This window comes from Poecilia mexicana, unplaced genomic scaffold (genome assembly GCF_051168715.1).
Source record: "Poecilia mexicana isolate PSO_F unplaced genomic scaffold, ASM5116871v1 scaffold_10, whole genome shotgun sequence".
In the NCBI taxonomy this organism is placed as follows: Eukaryota; Metazoa; Chordata; class Actinopteri; order Cyprinodontiformes; family Poeciliidae; genus Poecilia; species Poecilia mexicana.
In genome coordinates, this window is record NW_028263379.1 from 19753183 (window position 1) to 19778288 (window position 25106).

The 25106-nt window shown below is 37.9% G+C and overlaps 4 protein-coding genes across 4 annotated transcripts; all 4 read right to left on the bottom strand.

Moving 5' to 3' along the window:
* Positions 1-125: 125 nt before the first annotated feature.
* On the bottom strand, positions 126-9167 carry LOC148157065 (protocadherin beta-16-like). The gene is made up of 2 exons (XM_088009577.1): positions 7195-9167; positions 126-1868 (listed from the first exon to the last, which is right to left on the bottom strand). Exons 1-2 carry the CDS (start codon positions 8164-8166, stop codon positions 444-446), a joined length of 2397 nt encoding a protein of 798 aa, XP_087865703.1. The 5' UTR covers positions 8167-9167; the 3' UTR covers positions 126-443.
* A 512-nt stretch (positions 9168-9679) lies between these two features.
* On the bottom strand, positions 9680-12759 carry LOC106913734 (protocadherin gamma-A12-like). Its single transcript, XM_014980232.2, has one exon. It carries the CDS (start codon positions 12653-12655, stop codon positions 10277-10279), a length of 2379 nt encoding a protein of 792 aa, XP_014835718.2. The 5' UTR covers positions 12656-12759; the 3' UTR covers positions 9680-10276.
* Positions 12760-15194: 2435 nt separating this feature from the next.
* On the bottom strand, positions 15195-17655 carry LOC106930595 (protocadherin gamma-A12-like). Its single transcript, XM_088009238.1, has one exon. The coding sequence runs from the start codon at positions 17593-17595 to the stop codon at positions 15214-15216; it is 2382 nt and encodes a 793-aa protein (XP_087865364.1). The 5' UTR covers positions 17596-17655; the 3' UTR covers positions 15195-15213.
* A 2715-nt stretch (positions 17656-20370) lies between these two features.
* On the bottom strand, positions 20371-23149 carry LOC106930594 (protocadherin gamma-A11-like). Its single transcript, XM_088009239.1, has one exon. The coding sequence runs from the start codon at positions 22798-22800 to the stop codon at positions 20431-20433; it is 2370 nt and encodes a 789-aa protein (XP_087865365.1). The 5' UTR covers positions 22801-23149; the 3' UTR covers positions 20371-20430.
* Positions 23150-25106: the final 1957 nt, after the last annotated feature.

A 25106-nucleotide genomic window follows, 5' to 3' on the forward strand; every position in this document is an offset into this window, starting at 1 on the left:
GCAAAGTGAAACTGCTGGTGCTGTTTATGATTATGCTCAAACGAATTAACAATTAGTACTACAAGTGTCTGAAAAGGGAAAAAATGCACACTTTCTGTATATATATATATATATATATATATATATATATATATATACACACACACACACAATGATAACTTCATTATGGTTGCTTAGGAAGATTATCATTCTTAGTTCAGTTTTTTCTTAATGGGTGATGAAAAATGCAATACAAAAAATTAAAAGTAAAGCACAAACAACACCAATAAAGGAAAATAAATAAAAACAAGAAAGTAAGTGAGGGGCGTGGGCTTAACAGTAAATAGCCTTTCACACTGAATTCTACACAGGGCATAAATGTCGTGAAGTGAATGGAGACATTCTTTTAAGTAGGAAAATGCAACAACATATAAATTGTGCAGAGTAAGGTTTTATAATATATTTTAGAGAAACGTGCATACCTCAGGGGAGTCATTGAGGTCACCAAACACATCAGCAAAGTTTAATGGACTTTTCTTCAGAGTCTGGTCAGCAGGCAGCGTGTTGTCATTGTAAGATGATACAAACTTAAAGTCACTGGTTCTAGATCCTGTTGTCAGGTAGGCGTCATAATTGTAGGTGCTGCGTAAAGTTCCTGTACCATCAACATCTGAGTAATTGGGAGGAAGATAAGCTCCTGGGATGGCTACTGCTCCATCAAACAACAGTCTGGGCTTTCTCCTGCGACAAAACCTCACACCCAGGATGATGATGATGAAGGTCAGAAAGAAGGTGGACACAGAAACCAGCGCAATGATCAGATAAGAGGTCAACTTGGAGTTCTTCTCATCATAAGAAATGTCTTTCAGTTCTGGCACTTCAGCCAAGTTATCAGAAATAAGTAAATACATGGAACAGGTGGCAGACAGAGAAGGCTGTCCATTATCTTTCACTGCAACAAGCAGGTTCTGTTTCATGCTGTCAGATTCTGAAATGTCCCGTTGTGTCCTGATCTCTCCACTGTGCAGATCAATACTGAAAAGTCCAGGATCTGTGGCTTTGACTATATGATAGGACAGCCAGGCGTTTTGTCCAGAGTCTGCATCCACTGCTATCACTTTGGACACCAGAGACCCTCCATGTGCAGCTTTAGGGACTAACTCAGTCATGAAGGAGCTGCCCTCTGGTGCCGGGTACAGTATCTGAGGAGAGTTGTCATTCACATCAGATATGAACACACTGACAGTCACGTTGCTGCTGAGAGGAGGAGAACCATTGTCTCTGGCCATCACTTGGACTTTAAAACTCCTGAACTGTTCATAGTCAAATGACCTCACAGCGTGGATCACTCCTGTGTCTCCATTAACAGATAGATAGGAGGACACCGAGGCACCATTCACCTCACCAGGTAACAGAGAATAAATCACTGTACCGTTTTGTCTCCAGTCAGGATCTCGAGCAGAAACAGTACATAAAGAGGATCCAGGTTTGTTATTTTCACTCACATATGCGCTGTAGGACTGTTCCTCAAACACAGGTGGGTTGTCATTGATGTCAGCTATAGACAACTGAATAGTTTTAGAGGAGGACAGAGGTGGAGAGCCCTCATCAGTGGCAGTGATTGTAATGTTGTAATCAGATACTAGTTCACGGTCCAGTTGTCCTGTGGTCACCAGCGAATAATAGTTTTTAATAGAAGGAACCAACTTAAAAGGGACATTTTCCTGGATGGAGCAGCGGACCTGTCGGTTATTCTCAGAGTCTCTGTCCTGCACATTAATGATGCCCACCTCTGTACCAGCTGGAGTGTTTTCTGGTATTTGATTGGTCAGTGATTTCAGACTAACAACAGGGGCGTTGTCATTCACATCAGTTATAGAAACAATGACCTGAGCATAAGATACCAACCCCAAACCATCTTTTGCTTTAATACGGATTTCATATGATGTTGTAACTTCATAGTCTACAGTATCAATTAGATATATTTTCCCTACTTTGCGATCAATCGTGAATTTCTTTCTAACATCTTCATTAACATTTCCAAAATCATAAGTCACATCTCCATTCACTCCCTCATCTGCATCAGTTGCGCTCACTGTTGTCACTACAGTACCTATAGGAGAGTTTTCAGGCAGACTGGCTTTATAAACGGCCTGGCTAAACACTGGGGCGTTATCATTAGCATCCAGTACAGTTACATGTATGACCACTGTACCTGATCTCTGAGGAGATCCGCCATCTACAGCCGTAAGGAGCAAATTAATTTCAGTTTGTTTTTCTCGATCAAGCTCCTTATCCAAAACAAGCTCTACTGTGTTTCCATTAGCAGCTAGAATGAAATTTTTGTTCTTCTCAAGGCTATACTGCTGAACTGAATTTTGTCCTATATCCGCATCGCTCGCCTCCTCGATCACAAAGCGAGCTCCCTTGACTGCCGATTCTCTAATTTCAAGACTGATCAATTTTTCGTTGAACTGCGGAGAGTTATCATTAACATCTTGAACATGAAGGCTGATCCGATGCAGCTCCAGAGGATTCTCCAAAACGAGCTCTTGTTTTAAGATGCACGAAGCTTTTTTGCCACAAAGCTCCTCACGGTCAATCCTCTCCGCCACAATCAGCTCTCCGTGCTCCAGCTTGATGTCACAGTAACGTTTATCGCTCTCCTCGGTGTCAATTCGGGCTCTTCTGGTGGACAGCGCACCTGTCTGCAGCCCGAGATCCTTAGCGATATTTCCAATAACTGAACCTCGTTTCATCTCCTCCGGGAAAGAATAGCTCATGTCTCCATGCGCGACGTTGATCCAAAAAACGAATAAAAAATATCCGCAGGGCAGAACAATGGCGAACATAGAATTCATCTTTAGTAATTAATTTCAGTCAGCATAAAAAAAATCAGTGAACGACGAAATAAATAGTTTAAGCATAAACAGCGACACAAATATGTGGTTTTCCTCCTCGACAGACAAGAGGAGTATCATGAACACGCGCAAAACGAGTGAGGACTAAAATATCCTTATCCTGTTTTATAGCGCCACCGTGGGTTCAAGTTTAAGAAATAATCTTCCAAATCTTCAAACATGCTCAGTGTGTCCAAGTATATATAAAATGTAAAGTAAATATTTATCTATTATGAACGACCTATGGCTTAAAAAATTCTCATAACGTTCTACTTTTGAATCAGCCACTATGAATAACTCTGTTGAATGTATACTTGACTTTGTCATGCATCCACAAAGTTCTTCTTTCTCCACCGTGTATTTCTTCATCATTTTCAATGCTTAATTTTGTGTCTGATGTGTCATGTTGCACATCTGTAGCTACAAATATAGTTCCCCCTCCTACTTTTTGTCCATTCTTTAGATTTGATTTACACCGAAAGAACATTGAACTTATAATATAAGCCTTAACTCGTATGTGAAAGTCAAGTTGATTTTTCTGTTCACATACATCGACATCAGCATTTCATTTGATTATACTGCTCTAGTGTACCCCAAGCAGAAAGAAATGCAGCAGGCAAATAAAACAGGTGGTTCACGTTCCTGTAACATTTCAAGCGTTATGGCAATCATGCAATGTTTTCCTCGTTCATCTTACTTACAACTGAGATAATTATATAGGATTTAATTGCAGTCTGGCATTATGCTCTAACGTCAACAAAATATTTAAAAAGAAATATTGACAAGAAAAGTAGGGATATATATATTCAACATAAATGTGTTCATTTCTACAATAAAAAGCAAGTAGAGGACTTGAATATGCAGTAACTTTCCGAACTACCGAAACACCTCAAAATTCAACTCAAAAACTTTAAACAAAACTGTTTATTCTGTAGTTTTATTCCTATGAAACTCATAATTTCTACACAAAATGCAACATGATGTACATTAAATGGATTTGATGCATTTCAAAGATAAATTAATCTCTTATTAAAATGATGTAACATAATCTCCACCTTGTCAACAAAAATGCAAAAGAAATAAAGCCTGATGATAAAATCAATTAATAAATTAATATTAAGTTAGCACAAAAACCTTGATGAATCATATCAGAACATGCACTTTGCTGGGAGAAGCCAAGACTTGACAGGAAAACGACAGAAAAAAGTAAAGAAAGAAGGAGGGAAAACCACTACCGCTTAAGAAACAAAGCATCCAGAAATGTCTTTATAAAAACACCTGCATTTTTCAACATCACAAAGTGTAATAAAGGAGTCTGAAACTTTCAAGCCATTCCCATTGAGAAAATATATATTTCTACTCTACACCAGAAGACCATGTGAATATTTCAAGAGAATAACAATTAATGGTGTGACGTTCACAAAAAATCTGATTCTTCTGAACGACTCTTCACCATAACACTGGAGTGTCTGTTAGTCAGAGCCATCCTTTGTTTTTTGCAATCTTGCTTTCTTCTAGTGCTTTGCACACACTGCAGTAGCTATTATTTTTCTATCTAATTTAAAATTACACTTTATTTAATTGCCAAATAAATAAAATGCAAGAAAAGATGAACACACAGAGCGCATTCTAATTGCTCACTGCTTTCATCACATGGCCTGGTTGTGACGATGCTGCAGGCTTCATGCAGCGGAGGAGAGAATGGGGGTGGTCAGAGTGTGATTACAAACTGAAGTCTCTTCTTGCTTGTTGCTCCTTGGATAATTTTCAAAGTTGAGTGTTGTTTACCATTAATGCATTGCCTTAACAGTTAAATTTAATGGCATAGAAAAAGATTTTTGTTTCTGCCAAAGCAACTCATGTCAACCTTTTTCTCTGTTACATTTCTCTTGTATTTTGCTTCAGTATTATAAATATCACTAAGTTGTTACATATGCACAAAACAATTGTGCCACAGAACGTTCTGGGCAAATGAAATTTTGTATTTTATGAAAATATACACCTATTTTTATTTTTATTTTTGGAAGAAAACAATGTTGTTGTTTTTTACTTAAAATCGATGGCTCAACATTTAGGTGAATTTCACCATCAAAAATGTGATGCAAAATTACGTTAGGCATAAAATGGATTGGTCTTAGATTTTGTTTTTGTTAATTTTTCAAATATTTATCATTTTAGTGGCTCTTTTGAATAGATCTTAAGTCAACAGATGCTGATTTAAAAGAGTCATAAGTTCCATCAATAATTACAATGATTCTGTAATTTAGGTTTACAAAATCCACATGTAAATACTAACCAAAAGCACTGTATTATTACATAATTACCTGTAATGTGCTTGACACATTATTCTCTTTATAAACAGCTGTAGTATACCCTAGCATGTCGTGTGAATCTATCATCCAGATTATTACACTTCTAAATACTATTTAATTCTCCTGAGAGGTAATGACAACCTGGACTATGCCTTTACAGTAACATATATATACACTCAAACTTTAATTTCTCTGCTATGATCTTTCACACCACAATGAGTTGACACCAGCTTATCCTTGCTGGATATGAAGGATCTGATGCATATCTACAGCAATCATTGCAGAAGAGGAATACACCCAGGAAGACTTGCTTACATATCACAAGGCAACATAAAGACAAACTGGAAAAACAACTTTGCACACATTGAGTGCATTTTATAAAAGACACAAATTAGCCTAATATAAAGAAACTTTTACCACAGAAACAAGCCAGAGCAGAGGAGCCATGGCCAAGAAATGAACCTAGGAATGTCTTGGTACAAGTAAGTTACACTAAGAGCTATTTCAATATGGAAAAACAAATAAAAGAATAAATGAATTAATATAAGGGCATGGGGGATAAATGGAAAAAAAATGGCTTAAGTGTGTAATCATACCTCTGAGCATAAATCCAGTTCTCCAAAAGCCTCAGTGAAATCGCTCAAACTTTTCTTCAGGGTCTGGTCAGCAGGCAGCGTGTTGTCATTGTAAGATGATACAAACTTAAAGTCACTGGTTCTAGATCCTGTTGTCAGGTAGCCGTCATAATTATAGGTGCTGCGTAAAGTTCCTGTACCATCAACATCTGAGTAATTGGGAGGAAGATAAGCTCCTGGGATGGCTACTGCTCCATCAAACAACAGTCTGGGCTTTCTCCTACGACAAAACCTCACACCCAGGATGATGATGATGAAGGTCAGAAAGAAGGTGGACACAGAAACCAGCGCAATGATCAGATAAGAGGTCAACTTGGAGTTCTTCTCATCATAAGAAATGTCTTTCAGTTCTGGCACTTCAGCCAAGTTATCAGAAATAAGTAAAAACATGGCACAGGTGGCAGAGAGAGAGGGCTGTCCATTATCTTTCACTGCAACAATCAGGTTCTGCTTCATGCTGTCAGATTCTGAAATGTCCCGCTGTGTCCTGATCTCTCCACTGTGCAGATCAATACTGAAAAGTCCAGGATCTGTGGCTTTGACTATATGATAGGAAAGCCAGGCATTCTGTCCAGAGTCTGCGTCCACTGCAATCACTTTGGACACCAGAGACCCTCCATGTGCAGCTTTAGGGACTAACTCAGTCATGAAGGAGCTGCCCTCTGGTGCCGGGTACAGTATCTGAGGAGAGTTGTCATTTAAATCAGATATGAACACACTGACAGTCACATTGCTGCTGAGAGGAGGAGAACCATTGTCTCTGGCCATCACTTGGACTTTAAAACTCCTGAACTGTTCATAGTCAAATGACCTCACAGCGTGAATCACTCCTGTGTCTCCATTAACAGATAGATAGGAGGACACAGAGGCACCGTTCACCTCACCAGGTAACAGAGAATAAATCACTGTACCGTTTTGTCTCCAGTCAGGATCTCGAGCAGAAACAGTACATAAAGAGGATCCAGGTTTGTTATTTTCACTTACATATGCGCTGTAGGACTGTTCCTCAAACACAGGTGGGTTATCATTGATGTCAGCTACAGATAACTGAATAGTTTTAGAGGAGGACAGAGGTGGAGAGCCCTCATCAGTGGCAGTGATTGTAATGTTGTAATCAGACACTAGTTCACGGTCAAGTTGTCCTGTGGTCACTAAAGAATAATAGTTTTTAATAGAAGGAACCAGCTTAAAAGGGACATTTTCCTGGATGGAGCAGATAACCTGTGCATTATTCTCAGAGTCTCTGTCCTGCACATTAATGATGCCCACCTCTGTACCAGCTGGAGTGTTTTCTGGTATTTGATTGATCAGTGATTTGAGACTAACAATAGGGGCGTTGTCATTCACATCAGTGATAGAAATGATAACCTTAGCATAAGATGATAACCCCAGACCATCCTTTGCTTTAACACGGATTTCATATGACGTTGTAACTTCGTAGTCTACAGGCTCAATAACACGTATTTCCCCTGTCTTGCGATTAATTGTGAATTTCTTTCTCACATCTTCATTAACATTCCCAAAATCATAAGTCACATCTCCATTCACTCCCTCATCTGCATCAGTTGCGCTCACTGTTATCACTACAGTACCTATAGGAGAGTTTTCAGGCAGACTGGCTTTATAAACGGCCTGGCTAAACACTGGGGCGTTATCATTAGCATCCAGTACAGTTACATGTATGACCACTGTACCTGATCTCTGAGGAGATCCGCCATCTAAAGCTGTAAGGAGTAAATTAATTTCCTTTTGTTTTTCTCGATCAAGCTCCTTATCCAAAACAAGCTCCACTGTGTTTCCATTAGCAGCTAGAATGAAATTTTTGTTCTTCTCAAGGCTATACTGCTGAACTGAATTTTGTCCTACATCCGCATCGCTCGCCTCCTCGATCACAAAGCGAGCTCCCTTGACTGCCGATTCATGGATTTCTAGACTGATCAATTTTTCGTTGAACTGCGGAGAGTTATCATTAACATCTTGAACATGAAGGCTGATCCGATTCAGCTCCAGAGGATTCTCCAGAACGAGCTCTTGTTTTAAGATGCACGAAGCCTTTTCGCCACAAAGCTCCTCACGGTCAATCCTCTCCGCCACAATCAGCTCTCCCTGCTCCAGGTTTATGTCACAATAACGTTTATCAGTCCCTTCGGTGTCAATTCGGGCTCTTCTGGTGGACAGCGCACCTGTCTGCAGCCCGAGATCCTTAGCGATATTTCCAATAACTGAACCTCGTTTCATCTCCTCCGGGAAAGAATAGCTCATGTCTCCATGCGCAACGTTGATCCAAAAAACGAATAAAAAATATCCCCACGACAGAACAATGGCGTATATAGAATTCATCGTTGATTAACTTCAGTCAATATGAAGAATCAGTAAATGATAAAGGAATATTATCCAGTTCAACCACAAAACACCAGCAACCACACAAATTTGCGATATCAAACCTTGACAAAACAGGAGCAGTATGATGAAGACACGCAAAACGAGAGACGTCACTCGAAATATCCTAGTCCTGTTTTATAGCGCCACCCTGGGGTCATGTTTAAGAAAAAACTTCCAAAACTTCATACATGTTCAGTGTGTCCAAGAATATAGAAAATGTATTGTTCATCTTTACTATTCTGAACGATAGATGGCTTGATAAAACAACAACAACAACATATTCTTACAATATTTTACTTTTGAAGCAGCTTTGGCATTAAAAATTACATTTTAATGTAGTGTTGACTTTTTAATGCATGCACTAACTCTCTTCCTTCACCGTGAATATATTCAATACTTTTTTTTTTCTTTTCTTGTCAGAAACTTCACATTAGACTTCTGAGGATGAAAATAGGACTGGTCAAAAGTCTCATGGCATCTCATCTGGACTACAGCAATTATCTAATCTTCAGTTTAACTCATACATTCACTCAGAAACTGCTTTTGGTTCCAAATGCTGCTGTCTTTGTGATATCCAGAAATCCAACCACCAGTCACATTTCACCTGTCTTTAACAACTCCACAGGATCCTGTGCCTTGATGCTGCCTTGAATTTAAAGTCCTACTTTAAATTTTAAGGCCATCCATCATCTCACTCCTTCATGCTGTGTTTGTCTGACCTCCTCCACATTAACTCTCCCTCTCTGTCTTTTTAGTTCAGCCTCCTCTGTAAGCCTCAATGTGACTCCTGCTCATCTGACACGATGGTATACAAGGCCTTAAAAATGATTTTCCACTCATCTCTCCCTGCAGGACTGAGAAAAACTGGAATTGGAACGCTACTTTTAAATTCCAGCTAAACATTAATCTGTTCAATCACACATTTTCACTTTAATTGATAAAAAATGTTCCCTCATTTTGCATGCTAAAATTTCCTTTTTGTTTTCTCAAACAATTTCCTTTTACTACTTTGCTTTATTTTATAAGGTAAACTAGTGTGATCTGAAAGGTCAAAGTCTAAAAGAGGCACAACATTTTATAAGATAATATTTAAAGCAACAGCATTTAAAGTTATATTTCACAGTTGATATCTAGGTCCTCAAAAACATATTAAGATTAAATATGCTGCTCAAAAAAATAAAGGGAACATTTCACTTTAATTTTGTGTGTGGCTCCAAATCCAGGCCTCCATTGGTTGATAAAATTTGATTTCCATTGATGATTTTTGTGTGATTTTGTTGTCAGCACATTCAACTTTGTACAGAACAAAGTATTCAATCTAGGATGTGTTATTTGAGTGTTCCCTTTATTTTTTTGAGCAGTATATATATATATATATATATATATATATATATATATATATATATATATATATATATATATATATATATATATATATATATATATATATATATATGCTAGATGTACATGGATGATTTTCGTATTTAGAATAATATCAACAAAGAGCAGTTCACTATTACGGTGGCACAAAAGCAAAAAGTACAGCATAAAATAAACTGATGTTGACACTTTAAAAATGAAAGATCAAATGGAATAAAAAGTGAAAAAAGGAAAAGTCATTCATAAATAAAAACTTCAAATCAAAACAACATATGGCATGAAATACATAGGAAATTAATAAATGAATATCAGTTAATCAAGTTTGTATATCAGCTTGTCTTTGCAGGGCCTGGAGGATGTGATGCTTGTCTACAGTATTAGAGGAGTATACCTTTAAACTTTTGTTTGCAGATCGCAAGACAACATAGAGTCAAACTGAAAAAAAGTAACTGCACAGACTGAGTGCATTTCATAAAGGACACAACTAAACTTAATATGAACTAAAAGAAATAAGACACAGTAGAGCAGACAAAGCAAATAATTAAATCTAGGAAACTTTTGGTTCAAGAAAATGATGTTAAGAACTATTTCAATATGCAAAAAAAAAACAACAAAAAAAACACAAATACGTCAATAAGTATGAGGGTATGAAGGAGGGGGTAAATGCAAAAATGGCTTAAGAGTGTCATCATACCTCTGAGCATCCTTCCAGTTCTCCAAAAGCCTCAGTAAAATCACTCAAACTTTTCTTCAGAGTCTGGTCAGCAGGCAGCGTGTTGTCATTGTAAGATGATACAAACTTAAAGTCACTGGTTCTAGATCCTGTTGTCAGGTAGGCGTCATAATTGTAGGTGCTGCGTAAAGTTCCTGTGCCGTCAACATCTGCGTAACTTGGAGGTAGATAAGCTCCTGGTATTGCTACAGCTCCATCAAACAACAGTCTGGGCTTTCTCCTGCGACAAAACCTCACTCCAAGTATAATGATGATGAAGGTCAGAAAGAAGGTGGACACAGAAACCAGTGCAATGATCAGATAAGAGGTCAACTTGGAGTTCTTCTCATCATAAGAAATGTCTTTCAGTTCTGGCACTTCAGCCAAGTTATCAGAAATAAGTAAATAAATTGAGCAGGTGGCAGACAAAGAGGGTTGTCCATTATCTTTCACTGCAACAATCAGGTTCTGTTTCATGCTGTCAGATTCTGAAATGTCCCGCTGTGTCCTGATCTCTCCACTGTGTAGATCAATACTGAAAAGTCCAGGATCTGTGGCTTTGAGTATTTGATAGGACAACCAGGCATTCTGTCCAGAGTCTGCGTCCACTGCAATCACTTTGGACACCAGAGATCCTCCATGTGCAGCTTTGGGGACTAACTCAGTCATGAAGGAGCTGCCCTCTGGTGCCGGGTACAAAATCTGAGGAGAGTTGTCATTTAAATCAGATATGAACACACTGACAGTCACGTTGCTGCTGAGAGGAGGAGAACCATTGTCTCTGGCCATCACTTGGACTTTAAAACTCCTGAACTGTTCATAATCAAATGACCTCACAGCGTGGATCACTCCTGTGTCTCCATTAACAGATAGATAGGAGGACACCGAGGCACCGTTCACCTCACCAGGTAACAGAGAATAAATCACTGTACCGTTTTGTCTCCAGTCAGGATCTCGAGCAGAAACAGTACATAAAGAGGATCCAGGTTTGTTATTTTCACTCACATATGCGCTGTATGACTGTTCCTCAAACACAGGTGGGTTGTCATTGATGTCAGCTACAGACAACTGAATAGTTTTAGAGGATGACAGAGGTGGAGAGCCCTCATCAGTGGCAGTGATTGTAATGTTGTAATCAGATACTAGTTCACGGTCCAGTTGTCCTGTGGTCACCAGCGAATAATAGTTTTTAATAGAAGGAACCAACTTAAAAGGGACATTTTCCTGGATGGAGCAGCGGACCTGTCGGTTATTCTCAGAGTCTCTGTCCTGCACATTAATGATGCCCACCTCTGTACCAGCTGGAGTGTCTTCTGGTATTTGATTGGTCAATGATTTCAGACTGACTACAGGGGCGTTGTCATTCACATCAGTTATAGAAATAATGACCTTAGCATAGGATGATTTTCCCAGACCATCCTTTGCTTTAATACGGATTTCATATGATGTTGTAACTTCATAGTCTACAGGCTCAATTACACGTATTTCCCCTATTTTGCGATCGATTATGAATTTCTTCTTAACATCCTCGTTAACATGTGCAAAATCATAAGTCACATCTCCATTCACTCCCTCATCTGCATCAGTTGCGCTCACTGTTATCACTACAGTACCTATAGGAGAGTTTTCAGGCAGACTGGCTTTATAAACGGCCTGGCTAAACACTGGGGCGTTATCATTAGCATCCAGTACAGTTACATGTATGACCACTGTACCTGATCTCTGAGGAGATCCGCCATCTAACGCTGTAAGGAGTAAATTAATTTCTTTCTGTTTTTCTCGATCAAGCTCCTTATCCAAAACAAGCTCTACTGTGTTTCCATTAGTAGCCAGAATTAAATTTTCGTTTTTTTCAAGGCTATACTGCTGAACTGAATTTTGTCCTACATCCGCATCGTGCGCCTCCTCGATCACAAAGCGAGCTCCCTTCACTGCCGACTCCTGAATTTCAAGATTGGTCAATTCCTCATCAAACTCAGGAGAGTTATCATTAATGTCTTGAACATGAAGGCTGATCTGATGCAGCTCCAGAGGATTCTCCAGAACGAGCTCTTGTTTTAAGATACACGAAGCTTTTTTGCCACAAAGCTCCTCACGGTCAATCCTCTCCGCCACAATCAGCTCTCCCTGCTCCAGGTTTATGTCACAGTAACGTTTATCGCTCTCCTCGGTGTCAATTCGGGCTCTTCTGGTGGACAGCGCACCTGTCTGCAGCCCGAGATCCTTCGCGATATTTCCAATAACTGAACCTCGTTTCATCTCCTCCGGGAAAGAATAGCTCATGTCTCCATTCGCAATTTGCAGCAGAGAAAACGAGCAGGTCCACGATAGAAGGACAACTATGTTCAAATCCATTTTTTAAATAGGTGTAAAATATGCAAAGGTATAACGTCGGTCAACTGAAGTTATTAATGACAAGATACGTAACAAAAACGAGCCGCAAATTATCCGCACCGTCTTTATCTGCAACAGCTCAACAGCGCATGAAACAAGTCAACAAAAGAACAGACACATATATTTAAGGCTGGTGCATAGCGACATCTTGAGTTCAGCTGAACAACATAAACGGAATAAAAGAAATTGTCTTAATTTTAAATGGAACGCAGGCTTATCGTCGATTTTAATAATATTTTTCAGCCATAATTCAACAAATCACTGTAAGCTATCAGACAGTTTTGTTTTAGGCAGTTTGGCATCAGAGCACTAAGCACATTATCAATTATTTTGAGCATCAAATGGTAATTTTGTTCTAAGCTTTCTCTAGTGAGCAGGTGTTTTTAAACTGATAGCGTTAATAACATTTAAAATTATACGTTGAGTTCTAATTAGGTCTAGGTGCATGGGGAATTTACATCTTCCAATTATTTCAATTTCCTTTGTTACTATTTATAATAGCGAATAAGTGAAAAATTCCTCTCTAAAAAAAGCACTTGAAATTATTGATTTTCTACAATGTATAATAAAGTTAATTTATTTAGCATATTTCAGATTAATTACTAGCACAAATTACAGCAAATGCTCTGTCCCCTCCGTCCCATCTTTAACACTTTAATAAATGTTAAATATGTCACATGCTTTTGAACATATAAAGAAAGGATTATTACTGAGCACTTTATCTAACTGGTATCTAACTGGCAGTCAATTGCTTCATCTGCTTAGGAACAAGAAGTAAACTCTAGAGACACTGTAGCACAGACATCAAGTTGATAAGCAGCTAGTTATACAAAAACATTTGTTTTGTACTAATACAAACCGTATTGGTACAAGATGTTTGTACTGATACAACGAACATCAACAGGAACTTCAAACAAACCCACACTTCATAAATAATGGATATGAAAGGGTAGCTAAAAAAGGTGTTTGCAACTCATGGGTAAAACATCCATTCACAATAGCATGTTTAAGCAAGCTTTTAAAATTAGACTGATTGACCGATTACCACAAATGGGTAGTACTAAACTTGACATAAGTTTTAGAAAAACAAACAAACAAAAAAAAAAAAAACATAATTTGTGTTTCTTTCACTGAGCCTGTGCTTAAGTGATGAATGGATGGATTTTCCTCACCAATTATGGGCTTTTACACATTAAGCTTAGTAAAGATTATATCTCGGTTTTAATTATAACTGTGCATCAAAATTTAAAAAGTATAAAATTAAGATCTTCTATAATTTTTGCCAGGACACATCTTTCTATTTAATGGCTTATTGCAGATGGAACAAAAGGTTCTATACACTCACCATGAAAAAAAAATGCCTTGTGCTCAGTGACAGAGAAAAAACACATTTCAAATAAAAAACAAATTCAGATGCAAACAGAAAGAAACCATAATCAACAAGATACATTCTCTCGAAGAACAGCAAGCCACCTCAAAAATCACTGTAAAGTGCAGGAAGGATACCAACAGAAAACATCCTGGGATTTTGCTGTGAAGGATATTTCTTTGTGATAGTAAAAAAGTTTCAACTGCCAGCCATAATTAAAATAATTCATGCAGAATAAATGAAAAAAAAAAGAGAGAAGAAAACCTCAAAGACACACGGGTGGCTTATGAGCTGGAAGGATGTAAATGTACACAAAACCCGACCAATGACGAAAACCTAAACCGGTCCTTATATATGACACCTAATATCTTTTTTCCCAATGCATCAAGATGAACCACAACAGCAACAACAAACTATTATTTAAAGTTAAAGCCGACTCAAAACAAAATCCAGAGCGGAACTTTTATAATTCCTTTGCCATTAAAGAAGTTGGATATATTTAAGAACACTGTTGCAATTGCTTTGAAAGTCTTTCACACAATGAATCTCAGTATAGTTAAATATTAAGAGAAACTAACTTGAAAAGTTGTTTGAACAGCAACCATGATGTTCTCATAAAATTTCATCTGCTAAAAAGTAACATAAGCATTGGCCTTAAGTGCAGAAAATCCGCAATTAAAAAATGTCAATATTAAAAGCTTAGAAGAAGAATATTGAGATTTTAAGACTGCCACATATAACTTATTGTATCACCACAACATTGTATATATCTACGCTAAAGAAGTAGATGTATTACAGATATTTCGAAAAAAGTAATAATAATGCTGAGCCACTGAATACGCAATATATTATTATAAATACCAAAACGTTCAAATGTTATTAATTGGGATCACATATGACACACAAAGAAGCAAGACTATTTAATGCAAAAATCATCCAAACAAGTAAAAATATATATCAAAGAGCGATCATTTCTAAATAAGACTTTTCAGCACCAAGGACAGAGAAGGACAGGACAAACACATAAAAGCATGTAGGTTGAGACATAACGCAAGAGCAAGAGAAACAAGTGAATCACTGAAAAAAACAGCAAGAAGAGTAATTGTTTTTGTAGGATGGGTGAGCTGCAACTATTTTAAATGAAATAGATTCATACCTCTAGAGAATCGTCACAATCTCCAAAAACAACGGCAAATTCTGTTGGACTTTTCTTCAGAGTCTGGTCAGCAAGCAGAGTGCTGTCATTATAGGATGATACAAACTTAAAGTCACTGGTTCTGGATCCTGTTGTCAGGTAGGTATCATAATTGGAAGTGCTACGCAAGGTACCAGTGGTGTCAATGTCTGCATAATTAGGAGGGAAATAAGGCCCAGGAATTGCAACTGCTCCATCAAACATCAATCTTGGCTTTCTCCTACGACAAAACCTCACACCCAGGATGATGATGATAAAAGTCAGAAAGAAGGTGGACACAGAAACCAGAGCGATGATCAGATAAGAGGTCAGTTTGGAATTATTCTCTTCATAAGAAATGTCTTTCAGTTCTGGCACTTCAGCCAAGTTATCAGAAATGAGTAAATGAATTGAGCAGGTGGTTGACAGAGAGGGCTGTCCATTATCGTTCACTGCAACAATCAAGTTCTGTTTCATGCTGTCAGACTTTGATATGTCCCGCTGTGTCCTGATCTCTCCACTGTGTAGATCAATACTGAAAAGTCCAGGATCTGTTGCTTTGACTATATGATAAGAAAGCCAGGCGTTCTGTCCAGAGTCTGCGTCCACTGCTATCACTTTGGACACCAGAGACCCTCCATGTGCAGCTTTGGGGACTAACTCAGTCATGAAGGAGCTGCCCTCTGGTGCCGGATACAGTATCTGAGGAGAGTTGTCATTCACATCAGATATGAACACACTGACAGTCACGTTGCTGCTGAGAGGAGGAGAACCATTGTCTCTGGCCATCACTTGGACTTTAAAACTCCTGAACTGTTCATAATCAAATGACCTCACAGCGTGGATCACTCCTGTGTCTCCATTAACAGATAGATAGGAGGACACCGAGGCACCATTCACCTCACCAGATAACAGAGAATAAATCACTGTACCGTTTTGTCTCCAGTCAGGATCTCGAGCAGAAACAGTACATAAAGAGGATCCAGGTTTGTTATTTTCACTCACATATGCGCTGTAGGACTGTTCCTCAAACACAGGTGGGTTGTCATTGATGTCAGCTACAGACAACTGAACAGTTTTAGAGGAGGACAGAGGTGGAGAGCCCTCATCAGTGGCAGTGATTGTAATGTTGTAATCAGATACTAGTTCACGGTCCAGATGTCCTGTGGTCACTAAAGAATAATAGTTTTTAATAGAAGGAACCAACTTAAAAGGGACATTTTCCTGGATGTAGCAGCGGACCTGTCGGTTATTCTCAGAGTCTCTGTCCTGCACATTAATGATGCCCACCTCTGTACCAGCTGGAGTGTTTTCTGGTATGGGATTGTTCAGTGATTTCAGACTAACAACAGGGGCGTTGTCATTCACATCAGTTATAGAAATAATAACCTTAGCATAAGATGATAACCCCAAACCATCTTTTGCTTTAATACGTATCTCATAAGATGTTGAAACTTCATGATCAACGACAGCACTTAAGCGTATTTCACCTTTTTTTTCATCAATGTTAAATGTTTTCATTACTTCATTGGTAACATGTCCAAAATCATAAGTCACATCTCCATTCACTCCCTCATCTGCATCAGTTGCGCTCACTGTTATCACTACAGTACCTATAGGAGAGTTTTCAGGCAGACTGGCTTTATAAACGGACTGGCTAAACACTGGGGCGTTATCATTAGCATCCAGTACAGTTACATGTATGACCACTGTACCTGATCTCTGAGGAGATCCGCCATCTAAAGCTGTAAGGAGTAAATTAATTTCTTTCTGTTTTTCTCGATCAAGCTCCTTATCCAAAACAAGCTCTACTGTGTTTCCTTTAGCAGCCAGAATGAAATTTTCGTTCTTCTCAAGGCTATACTGCTGAACTGAATTTTGTCCTACATCCGCATCGTGCGCCTCTTCGATCACAAAGCGAGCTCCCCTCATTGCCGATTCGTGGATTTCTAACTTTATAAATTCATCCTTAAATTGTGGCGAGTTATCATTTATATCTTGAACATGAAGGCTGATCCGATGCAGCTCCAGAGGATTCTCCAAAACGAGCTCTTGTTTTAAGATGCACGAAGCCTTTTCGCCACAAAGCTCCTCACGGTCAATCCTCTCCGCCACAATCAGCTCTCCGTGCTCCAGGTTTATGTCACAGTAACGTTTATCACTCTCCTCGGTGTCAATTCGGGCTCTTCTGGTGGACAGCGCACCTGTCTGCAGCCCGAGATCCTTGGCGATATTTCCAATAACTGAACCTCGTTTCATCTCCTCCGGGAAAGAATAGCTCATGTCTCCATGCGCTACGTTCAGCAGAAAAAATGCGTAGCAGCTCCACGACACAAAAACGGTTTTGTGCAAATCCATTTTCAAATATCCGGTGTAAATCAGCCAATGTTTCAGATCAATCAACTTCTCATGAAGATATAAAACCAAAGTCTACACCACAGCTTAGCCCCACTGCACCGTCATTGTGAACAGCTCAAAGCCGCATTGACTGCGAGTTGACAAAGGAGAGAGGTGTAAACATTTTAGACTGGTATGTAGCGACATCTTGAGTTCCTACAGAAAAGATCACTGAAATATCTTCAGTTCAAGTTCAGCATCTACACATCCAAACCTTCCACAGTTTTCATCTTAAATTTTGTAAGCTGTCTTACAAAAAATGCTTCCCACTTCCATTCACTCTCCACCACAGCAGATCAAATCAGATCTTTCTCCCAGTCAACTGCTCTAACTCCTGAGAAAACAACAATTGAAGCGAAGGAAAACTGTTGGACACACATGGAGACGTATGACCGCTGTATATCAAGACACTACATTGCAGCACCAAATGGCATCTACAGTCACCTCATAGTACTTCACAAGATTGCTCTATTGAACAATCTTTCTTCAGCAGCGGAGAAGACAGCAGGCCTGATTCCCACCAGTTATTACAACATATATTTGTGAGCTAGATTGATAATCTCTGTGGCTGGAAAACTAAATCATGAACTTTAATTTTAACCTAATACTTTATGTTTGACATAGGAAAATGAAACTCAGTAGATTGTTATTTTTATCTATGTACAAACTGTCTCAAATGTGTTTCGTGGAAAGAAGAAGTGTGGACCAGATACCAGCAGAGAGTTTTTTTTTCCTTCTCAGAATAGGATACTGATGTATAAAGTGGAAGTAAAAAAAAAAAGCCGTCTATAAGAAGTTTGCTTGTAGTCTTAATTTTTGCTCTTAGGTGTCATGAGTGACTTCAAAACGCTGTTTTGGCCTTTTGAATATTAAATGACCAAATGCATTTTGTTGTTCTTGATTTCCTTTTAATTGCAACAGTGTCTAATGTAAAATAGGATCAATTAATCTCCTTAACATCTCTTCAGTCTTCTTATAGATCCACAAATTCCAGAGTGACGTGGTATCATCAAAGTAAAAAGCAACTCAGTCCAAATGTACAAATTGTCCACAGCAGCTCAATGATTTTATGAAATTCCCATCACAGCTTGTGTAAATTGCTAACTTTTTCCACACGATGCTAAAAATGTCAAAACACTGTTTTGACTTTAAAAACGATTCTACTCCATTTCGTACAACGACTCGGTTTCATTTTAAAAATACTGCAGCTGTTAGTATTTCATTATGAATAAAACTAGCTTACCACATCAATCAAAAAGGCATGAGTAAAAACATCAGTTCTGTAGACACAAAAGCTCTGTCAAAGTAATGTTATTCATTAGCTCTGTTAAAGCATGCCGTCTTAATTTTTGTTATAATCTGTGACTAACATTTCATTTTAGAGCTCACAAACCAAAAGACATGAAACAACGTTTTTAGCATCCCACTATTCAATGAAAAATTATGTTAGCAAATAAAACGCATCCATAACATACTGAAAGACATATTCATTACTCCCAATGCTACGTCTTGTTCAGGCTAATCATTTTTAAATTAAATGTATATCTTTGAAACATGGCTGTACCTTACAGTTCAAAGAATGTGAAGAGCAACAGGTAATCGTTACGCTTAGAATATAGTATATTTCTGTGCAGGTATAATATCAGAACAAAACAACTATACTTTAAAAAAAATCTGATGTGACCACTGAAAGACACATAAAACATAGAATATGACTCAGTCAGACTTTGAAACAACAATCAGAAAAATCACTGCAATCAAAGAAGACAAAAAAAGCCTCAAAGCATTCTGTGAAAGAAAGAATGAGAGAAAGCCTAACCTACACTAAAAAGAAACAAGTACTTTATTTCTAAGTTCCTATGTTAGCAATGAATCTAGGCATGATCTTTTGAACTCTAAGTGAAAATATACATATAAGATGAAAACAAAATTAAAAGAAAATAGTACGTTATCCTATGTGAGCCTGTTTGAATCTGCTCTTATGGAATACACAAAAGAAACGAAAAAGTGTGTCTGACGAATTAACACAATCCTTTTCTCACAGATTCAGCATCTTCTAACTTGATATCTGAGAATAAGACTGACATTGATCTTTGAGTCTTTTGAATTAATTTGATAATTTTAGCGTAGCTCAGTTGTGGAAAATTATAAAGGTTATGGTAATAGTATTATTTAGAAGCTTGATCTTGATTTTAGTCTTAAAGTGTTTTAAAATTCAATTACAAACTCAATTGTAAAGATGAACTGGCTCACTCTGCATGTCGAATGTCTATGAGAAAAGCAGGCTGGTCATAGAATACCTTCACAAACATAACACATTTTAAAATAATGTCTATAAATGACAAAAAGAGTCTTATGGGATAAAAACAACTAATGGAATACAGAGTAAATGAGAACAATTGGATTTTTTTCTGTGAAATACATCAGCAGAGGTGTTTCATTAGTTTGTACATGTAGGAAAGAGAAATTATTTTGTAAATTTCAACTAAAATAATGCTATGACACATGGATATGGAAAACGTTATTTTAAAACCAAAGTTGAAATGTGGCTGAAAACAAAGAAAGGTGTTGAAAGACTGACATAAATGTAACAATATGTTGAAGACTATTGTTCAGTGTCAATAAATATGAGTGCATTAACTAAAATTAAGACAGAAATGTGTTAACATTAAGGTACATATAAACAAAAAAGGGTGAGATTGAAATAGGGAGGGTGTGAGGGCCAAGAATGTGGTGGGTAAGTGTATTTACAGTCTTTCTTATACTGCAGCCTATAATTATGAATACTTATAAGATTCATACCTCTGGGGAATCATCACAGACTCCAAACACATCAGTAAAATCAGTTGGACTTTTCTTCAGAGTCTGGTCAGCTGGCAGCGTGTTGTCATTGTAAGATGATACAAACTTAAAGTCACTGGTCCTAGATCCTGTTGTCAAGTAGGCATCATAATTGTAGGTGCTGCGTAAAGTTCCTGTACCATCAACATCTGCGTAATTGGGAGGAAGATAAGCTCCTGGGATGGCTACTGCTCCATCAAACAACAGTCTGGGCTTTCTCCTGCGACAAAACCTCACTCCCAGGATGATGATGATGAAGGTCAGAAAGAAGGTGGACACAGAAACCAGCGCAATGATCAAATAAGAGGTCAGCTTAGAGTTCTTCTCATCATAAGAAATGTCTTTCAGTTCTGGCACTTCAGCCAAGTTATCAGAAATAAGTAAATACATGGAACAGGTGGCAGACAGAGAGGGCTGTCCATTATCTTTCACTGCAACAATCAGGTTCTGTTTCATGCTGTCAGATTCTGAAATGTCCCGTTGTGTCCTGATCTCTCCACTGTGCAGATCAATACTGAAAAGTCCAGCATCTGTGGCTTTGACTATATGATAGGAAAGCCAGGCATTCTGTCCAGAGTCTGCGTCCACTGCTATCACTTTGGACACCAGAGATCCTCCATGTGCAGCTTTAGGGACTAACTCAGTCATGAAGGAGCTGCCCTCTGGGGCAGGATACAGTATTTGAGGAGAGTTGTCATTCACATCAGATATGAACACACTGACAGTCACATTACTGCTGAGAGGAGGAGAACCATTGTCTCTGGCCATCACTTGGACTTTAAAACTCCTGAACTGTTCATAGTCAAATGACCTCACAGCGTGGATCACTCCAGTGTCTCCATTAACAGACAGATAGGAGGACACTGAGGCACCGTTCACCTCACCAGGTAACAGAGAATAAATCACTGTACCGTTTTGTCTCCAGTCAGGATCTCGAGCAGAAACAGTACATAAAGAGGATCCAGGTTTGTTATTTTCACTTACATATGCGCTGTAGGACTGTTCCTCAAACACAGGTGGGTTGTCATTGATGTCAGCTACAGACAACTGAACAGTTTTAGAGGAGGACAGAGGTGGAGAGCCCTCATCAGTGGCTATAATTGTAATGTTGTAATCAGATACTAATTCACGGTCCAGTTGTCCTGTGGTCACTAAAGAATAATAGTTTTTAATAGAAGGAACCAACTTAAAAGGGACATTTTCCTGGATGTAGCAGCGGACCTGTCGGTTATTCTCAGAGTCTCTGTCCTGCACATTAATGATGCCCACCTCTGTACCAGCTGGAGTGTTTTCTGGTATTTGATTGTTCAGTGATTTCAGACTAACAACAGGGGCGTTGTCATTCACATCAGTGATAGAAATAATGACCTGAGCATAAGATGACAAACCCAGACCATCCTTTGCTTTAATACGGATTTCATATGATGCTTTAACTTCATAGTCTACAGTATCCATTACACGTATTTCCCCTACTTTATTATCAATGCTGAATATTTTCATAACTTCGTCTGTCACATGTCCAAAATCATAAGTCACATCTCCATTCACTCCCTCATCTGCATCAGTTGCGCTCACTGTTATCACTACAGTACCTATAGGAGAGTTTTCAGGCAGACTGGCTTTATAAACGGCCTGGCTAAACACTGGGGCGTTATCATTAGCATCCAGTACAGTTACATGTATGACCACTGTACCTGATCTCTGAGGAGATCCGCCATCTAAAGCTGTAAGGAGTAAATTAATTTCCTTTTGTTTTTCTCGATCAAGCTCTTTATCCAAAACAAGCTCTACTGTGTTTCCATTAGCAGCCAGAATGAAATTTTCGTTTTTCTCAAGGCTATACTGCTGAACTGAATTTTGTCCTACATCCGCATCGTGCGCCTCCTCGATTAAAAAGCGAGCTCCCCTCATTGCCAATTCATGAATTTCTAAATCTATTTTTACTTCCTTAAATACTGGCGAGTTATCATTAATATCTTGAATATGAAGGTTAATCCGATGCAGCTCCAGAGGATCCTCCAAAACGAGCTCCTGTTTCAAGATACATGAAGCCTTTTTGTCACAAAGGCCCTCACGATCAATCCTCTCCGCCACAATCAGCGCTCCGTTTCTCACGTTGATGTCACAGTAACGTTTATCGCTCTCCTCGGTGTCAATGCGGGCTCTTCTGGTGGACAGCGCACCTGTCTGCAGCCCGAGATCCTTCGCGATATTTCCAATAACTGATCCTCGTTTCATCTCCTCTGGTACGGAATAACTCTGTTCTCCATGCGCGACGTGCAGAAGAAAAAAAGAGAAACTAATCAGCCACGGAAAGATTACCATTGTGAAACCCGCTTTCAAATGTTAGTTCTGAATGAGTTTATGTAGTAGTTCCTTAAATATGACTGGATGACATGAATCGACGAAATGCGTCAGTTCATCACGTCTGCTCTTTCATGCAGTATAGCTCTAAGGCGCAAATCCGGGAAGTTAACAAAGGAAGGAGGGATGATATTATTTTAGGCTGGTATATGGCGACATCTTGAGCTCAGTGGAACAACATTACTGCCTTTAAACAATGCAGAAATAATCGAACTGACAAAATGGCTTTGTTTTAAAACTTTAAACAACTTTCCTTTTAATAAACATGACAAATTTATTAAGCTTAGTCTTAAATCCCAATGCATTTACATCTCCCTTTACTCTGCAAGTGAATAAAGCTTTAACGTCTGATATTTTAAACAAGTGTTACGATAGAAATCATGAAGGATTCTACAGGTATTGTTTAACCTGTTCATAAAACTAGTAACAGTAAAGTACAGCATAATTACAAAGTAAATTCTACTTGTTACCCATGTTAGTGAAGGGAAACTGTACTGCAAAGGAAAGTTTGTTTTTTTTGTTGTTGTTTTTTTTCTAGAGTTAAAACAGACATATTACCATATAATTCATGCAGGATGGTAGATTTGTATTTACCATATTCATAAAATAGCACCAGCAAAATAATGTATTATTATAAAGTAAAACCCAACAAATTATCCAGTAAATATAGCCAAATCATACTGCAAAAGAAGGCCAGTTTTTTCTGAGATTTTAAACAGATATTGCATGTAACTCAAAATGCTTTGTATGTTGTTTTCAGTTAACCAGTTCATAAATGAGGAATAATAAAAATGTGCATGTTTACCAAGTAAAATACTAAATATTAAAAAAGTAAAATAGTCCATGTAAAGAAAAGCCAGCTTTATATATTTCTTAAGAGTTATTATCATGTAACTCACTGAAGTCTGTAGGGTAGAAAACTTACAAATGTTAGCTTATTATTATTATTTTGTAGATGCGTCTCTTCCAGTTAAACACAAACTGGACTGGGTTAAGACAGACATGCCTGATGAATAAAGGCTTGTCCATGTGAACCTTGTAATATAGAATGTTAATTTTTAAAAAGCTGTACCACAATTTTCTACAAAAGTAGAGTAATAGAACTTTTCCATATTGCCTCACAGTACGCATATATGAATGTATTATATATACATTGGCTTATAATATGAATGAGTTATAAGCCATATACAAATGAATTGTTTACTGACAGAAAACATAACTCGCTCACATATTAAGAACTTCATCAGTAAAAATAACATTACAATCATCAAAACCAATGCTTAGAAAAAATAGCAAGCCATAACATGAGACATGAGGCTGAGATTGGGTTACCATAATAATAATCAGAAAAACATGAAATTCACAGTGAGGGATCTTTGTAAGTGATGGTTCCAGGCTTACATGTTCTAGCAGTATTTGCAGATATATGCACAACAACCAGAGAGACATATGTGTGAGTTTGATGAACTCTGAGAAAATTGACTCATACAAAATGGACATCAGCCAGACTACAGAAAAAAAACACAACCCATTCTTCACGATATGCAACAGCAACTTGTTAATCCCTGACACAGCAAGAAGACAGGACAAGAACCAAAAGATAGAGCAACAAATCAACTTTAGCCACCTCACCTAAAAGTCAATAAATAACAAGAATCTTCTGCAGCTGATTTTCTGGCTGCTCTGCAACATTATGTTTTTTTAGACAATATTATCCAGGATTTAAAAGTTTTAGAAACTTATTAAAGTAGTTGTCTGTGAGCACAATTATGATTTCTGTAGAATATGAATGATGAAATCTGCTAAATCATCGTTGACTTTCTAGAGATAAGATTAATATTCAAAGACCTGAAGCAAAACTCAAAATTTCCCAGTCAAAACTGAAATGTGTGACAAAAATCCACAAGTACTTATATAAAAAAAGCAAAATTACATTCGATATGGTATTCAGATTGTTGCAAAATGCCAAATATGCCAAAAGCAAATGCGAAAAAATTGGAGATGTAGGAGAGGAGGGTACGTTAAAGGTGAACAGAAACTGAAAAATAAATAAATAAATGAATAATAATAATAATGAAAATATTTAAGAAAAAAGTAGCACAGAATTATTTTGAAGATACAACTATACGGGAAATAACATATGCATTAATGATCCAATAAAGCTAATTAGTATAAAACAAATATTGCCCTCAAAACAAACTTCTTTAGACCACTCCAATGCAAAACTCTTTCTAAAAAGAATTTCAGTACCAAGGACAGAGAAAGAA